Below are 5,409 nucleotides of genomic sequence, written 5' to 3'. Positions count from 1 at the left end.
AAGTTTGACTTAAATGGTAAGTAAGAAATAGTGCAGGCAGTTAAAACTCTAACTGCACACTACGCTGTCAGAAACACTCCTGCCACCAGTTCATCACGTTCTTCTTTTCTTCTGTCTTTTTATTATTCTTTTTTTTGTCTCAACCAATAACCTCTCGCCCACAACCAAAAAAGCTGCTTCGCGTTCTCCCAGCCTCCGCCGGCGACCCTTCTCCGCCGCCGCGGCCACCGTCGCGTCTTTGCCCTCACTCGCACAACTCCGAATATTCCTTTTCCAAAAAAATAACTACCACTTTCATCTTCTTTCCCTAATTGATGCCCGCACTTATTCCTTTTCCACCACATTCCTCCTTCGCTTTCATCGGACCTTGAATCCGATCCACCCTCCGAACCTAGCGGAACCGTATGGGTGCGAACCGAAGAAAGAGCGAGGAACCGGAGGTGACGATGGATCACGTCTTGTTAGCGTCAGGTGAAAGCGCGCCTCAGAGAGAGGCGCGGATTCGCTCGCTCTTTGGGTTCTTCGACGCGCAGGGGCGCGGGTACTTGGACCACGCGCTGATCGAGAGGGGCCTTGCCGCTATGGGAATGCCCTCTGAGAGCAACTACGCGCGGGACTTGCTTGGCGCGTGCGGTGCAGACAAGGATGGGCGAGTGGAGTACGGAGAGTTCAAGAGGTACATGGAGGAGAAAGAGGTGGAACTGTATCGGATATTTCAGGGGATCGATGTGGAGCACAGTGGGTGTATTTCGCCTGAGGAGCTCTGGCACGCGCTTGTGAGAGCAGGTGAGCAATACACGCTGAATGCTCAGACTTGATTTTGGCTTGTCGTTTTGCGTCAAGGACCTGCGTTTTGGTTTTGGTTGTTCTGGGGAGAATCACATATTCACTTGGTTTGCTTGTTTATTAAGCAGTTCTGGAGAAAATACTATATGTGAAGAAAACATAAATGTGAGCTAAGAAATCAATTATATATAAGAGAAAACAATTCAGAGTTTGGAAAAATTAATAAGAAATTGTTTCTTGGATTTTTTTGGCCTAACCATAAGTTATTTTTAGCTGATTTTTCATTTTTCCTAACATGGCCTAAAGTAATATTGACTTGGTTTAGTAAACTAAGCTGTTAAGCCAAAATTTATGTGTGCGCTCTTAAATGATGATGACAATGATTTATTAAATTGGTGTTTGTTTACAATGCGCTTTTTATCAATGATGAGAGCTTATTACAGCAAGATTATGAATCACTTACTCGTCAATTGACAAATACATTGTGTTAACCGTTAATGGTTGTTGTATGATATATTAGATCACCCGCTATCGAAGTATCAAGAAATGTTCTGTCAAGAACTTTTCATTTAACATATATCGAATCCCTGTGTTAGGAGCGTTAAAAGTTCTATATTAACTAGTAAATGGGATCATTTATTTATTACATAGTACGGAACCTAAAACCACCACATCCATTATCCCCAGCAAAGTTTATGTAACACGTAGCCGTCTTAAGATTCAAAAAAACAATGCGTCATGTGGAGATCCCCAACCAACCATGTAATAATCTCTTATATAAGTGGGGGAAGCATTCACATTATGAACTAGTTTGAGGTTAAATTGAGTATAAAATAAAATTCTAAGACGATTTCCTTTGTTGTCTGATTTGCCAGATTGTACAATATAAACAGCTTTATTTCTATTCTGATTGCAACTGTCAGCTAAATAGCAGTCTCTTATTTATTTAGTGTATTGTCTTTGTAGTTAGGTACTTCTTGGTCTTGATGTACTTTAGTGGTTATTTCATTCTATAAGCCACACTAGTCTCTCTTTTATAGGGATTCAGATTGATGATGTGGAACTTGCTCGATTTGTTGAGCGTGTTGACAAGGATCATAATGGGGTTATAACATTTGGAGAATGGAGGGATTTTCTGCTGCTTTACCCTCATGAAGCAACCATTGAGAACATTTATCATTATTTGGAGCGTGTATGCCTAGTTGATATTGGGGAACAAACTGTTATTCCAGCAGGTATTAGCAAACACATCCATGCAAGTAGCTATCTGATTGCAGGAGGTGTAGCAGGTGCTGCATCACGTACAATAACTGCACCCCTTGATCGTTTGAAGGTTGTATTGCAAGTGCAAACAACACGAGCTCATATAATGCCTGCAGTAAAACATATATGGAAAGACGGTGGTTTCTTAGGATTTTTTCGAGGCAATGGCTTAAATGTTCTTAAGGTGGCCCCTGAGAGTGCTATTAGATTTTACACCTATGAGATGCTAAAGGGCTTCATTGTGAATGCTAAAGGAGAAGGGACAAAGGCTGATATTGGTACTATGGGACGGCTTCTAGCTGGTGGTACGGCTGGTGCTATAGCTCAAACTGCAATATATCCTTTGGATCTTGTTAAAACACGAATACAAACTCATCCTTGTGAAGGTGGAAAAGTTCCCAGTCTTGGAAGCCTCGCAAAAGATATATGGGTTAAGGAAGGACCCCGGGCATTTTATAAGGGTTTGGTTCCTTCTATTCTGGGGATTATCCCTTATGCTGGCATAGATCTTGCTGCATATGAATCGTTGAAAGACATGTCCAAGAAATATATTCTTCATGATGAAGGTAATGAACATATTTTGTATGTCGTGTTCAATGCCGGATGTGCTATAATTGTGTGTTGAAATTCTGAGGTTTTCTGTAGACCCTGGTCCTCTTGTACAATTAGGATGTGGGACGGTATCAGGTGCCCTTGGAGCAACCTGTGTTTACCCATTGCAAGTTGTTAGAACAAGGTAAGCTTTGGTTGTGTAATGTTTGAGTTGCAGCTTAACATATAACAAGTTAATTTCATTTTTATAGAAATTAGAACTAAAACGGCTGTTTATTTCAGAATGCAAGCTCAACGTGCTTATATGGGGATGGCAGATGTATTCAGGAGAACTTTTAAGCATGAAGGTTTAAGGGGATTCTACAAAGGATTATTTCCTAACCTGCTCAAAGTTATTCCAGCTGCTAGTATTACTTATTTGGTCTATGAGCATATGAAAAAAGGCTTGGATTTGGAGTGAAGAACTTTGTCGCTTCATTTGGTAAATACTCTAATTGACATGGCTGACCATTGGCAACTACTGAAGTGGTTCTGCATTAGACATTAATTTCAAGAATAAATTCCCTAATTGATTTTATGTCAATTGTTTAAATCATCGTTAAATAACATCTCTTCAAAATTCTTGAAGGACGAAATTGGTTTGTCCTGGATGCTGCTTCATGAAACTAGTTTGTACGAAGCTGCATATCCTTGAGCAGATTTTGTTGTATGTTAGACTGTACACACACACAAAAAAAAAAAAAAAAAAACAGTTAGGATCCGATTTTGTAACATGTAATGCCTCACATTTGCTAATCATTATCTAACAATTGCTTCTTCTATTTGTTTGACTTCCCATTCCCCTTTAAAATGATAAATTATTTTTTGTACTTCTGAATACTTTTGTATCTGAGTTAGTTTGCCACTCTAATGTATGTCATTGTCACAATGTCATTTTAAATTTGCTGAAGTCTGCCTGAAGATTATCACATAATTTATTTAGACATTGCATTGGTGTTTAAATTAAACAGTTTTTCTAAATACGATAGTTTCATTTGCAAAAAATAATGTTATATCTTGTTTGGAAAAGCTTTCGAAGAAATGTAATGTTTAAATAATTTTTTGTAATGTTTAAACAAAATTAATTCCTTAGACAGTGACTGGTTTAACCAGCGGTTATAATCTTTTTTAAAAGAGTTTGGCAAATGAACTTAATCATAATGTAGCATGACAAAGGACACCATATTTTACTATACCTATGTCCAAATACATACATATATTTTATTGTAGAATGAGCTAATGTTTGTAATATGACACTTTTAATCACTTTTTATCGATGTAAGCTTTAGCAATCGAACTGGTATTTTCACAATTTCAGTAAATAGATTAAGTCTACAATATTTCATAGTATTTAAAAACTAAATCATATAAATGATTTTGTTTTTTCTAAATAATAATAATAATAATAATTTGGTTATTGGTTTAATTTGCGATGTCATATAGGATCATTAGGTGAGTGCTGATTGCAGGGATGAGAGTCTACATTGTCTTAGGGTTAAGGGTGAAGAGTGGAACCTGTTTATTTATACCTTATTAATTGTTACAGTCACCTTGTGTCTGCAAGCTTTTTGAGAGTGCTGTAACCGGATTGCACCTTTACCATATATTTATTCCAATAGTTTTTAGTAAACATATAAAATGGGGGTTTCTTCCTACACCCCACGTTTTCCCCAATTTTCACTGATGCCGATTTTAATCTTACAAATTACATATATAATATATTAAATTAATTAGGTAAATAATAATTATTGTTTATCAACCTGTATTTATTGTGTTGCCCGTTATTTACTCTCCCAGAGCACTGCCAAATCATTTCTTCCTTTTCAGTGAGTTCATTTCTTCTCTTCACACTTGGTGTTTATTGAAGCTTATAAGAAGAGAGTAATAGTTTGAAATAGAGATATGTATTTTATGAAGTTTCGCGACAATTATTTATTTTTATTCTTGGACAATGTATCAGATTTTTAAAATCAATTTTTTAAAATGAATATTAGATTTTGAAATTTGGCTGAGGGAATATAACAGATTTTGAAATTTGGCTTGGGAAAACACTGGATTTAGAAATTCAGTTTGAGAAAGCACCAAATATGGAAATCTAGTTTGGAAAAGAATATGATTTGGAAATCTAGTTTGGGACCCGTTTAGAAGTGCATCGAATTTTCAAATCCGGTTAGGGAAGGTTCTAAATTTCGATATTCCTTTTTTTAGGTTTTGTTATTTTTTTTTTAGTTATTTGGTGTTGATCTCCATTTTAGTTATTATTATTGTATTTTATGCTTATGTGATCTTGTAGGTGCTTTGATTTTTGATATCTACCATAGAATATTATCTTTTAAGTCGATGGAATCACAAGTAAATGAGAACTTCATATTAAATTTTTCTTCTTTTATAAATAAAATGTATGAGGGAGAATATACGGATAACTTCACAACTCAAGAAATTATTCCTACATATGATGAGTTAATTCAGTGTGTTCAAGGGATTTATTTTCATCTTGGTTTTGTTATTTTGATAATGAAATTTGATAAAGATAATGGTCAACTCGAGAGAAAGACATATGTATTGTTAGAATGTGAAAATGGTGAAAAATATAAGAAATACAAATATGATGTTCAACCTAGTTATCCAACACAAGAAAATGTGATTGTCCTTTTAAATTGAGAGGCAAACCAATTGGTAGAGGGGTGTGTATTAAAGGTAATATGATAACCATGATTTGTCAAAGACTTTAGTTGATCACCCTTATGGTTGTAAGTTAAAACCCAATGA

At 35.9% G+C, this 5,409-nt stretch overlaps 1 protein-coding gene across 1 annotated transcript; it reads left to right on the top strand.

Annotated features, from left to right (window-relative positions):
- LOC106772181 (calcium-binding mitochondrial carrier protein SCaMC-1-like) lies at window positions 1–3,501 on the top strand. The gene is made up of 4 exons (XM_014658440.2): window positions 1–786; window positions 1,827–2,615; window positions 2,695–2,785; window positions 2,884–3,501. Exons 1-4 carry the CDS (start codon window positions 405–407, stop codon window positions 3,059–3,061), a joined length of 1,440 nt encoding a protein of 479 aa, XP_014513926.1. The 5' UTR covers window positions 1–404; the 3' UTR covers window positions 3,062–3,501.
- The last annotated feature ends 1,908 nt before the right edge of the window (window positions 3,502–5,409 follow it).

Source organism: Vigna radiata, chromosome 1, assembly GCF_000741045.1.
Source record: "Vigna radiata var. radiata cultivar VC1973A chromosome 1, Vradiata_ver6, whole genome shotgun sequence".
In the NCBI taxonomy this organism is placed as follows: domain Eukaryota; kingdom Viridiplantae; phylum Streptophyta; class Magnoliopsida; order Fabales; family Fabaceae; genus Vigna; species Vigna radiata.
The sequence above is the reverse complement of the archived record's forward strand: the minus strand, read 5'-3'. Positions and strand labels throughout refer to the sequence as shown.

Bases quoted from the DNA above. Each gene is read 5' to 3' on its own strand.
- LOC106772181 (XM_014658440.2), top strand. From the start codon at position 405: ATGGGTGCGAACCGAAGAAAGAGCGAGGAACCGGAGGTGACGATGGAT. The intron at 787-1,826 runs GTGAGCAATACA...TCTCTTTTATAG, and splicing joins GCACGCGCTTGTGAGAGCAG to GGATTCAGATTGATGATGTG. The intron at 2,616-2,694 runs GTAATGAACATA...GGTTTTCTGTAG, and splicing joins ATATATTCTTCATGATGAAG to ACCCTGGTCCTCTTGTACAA.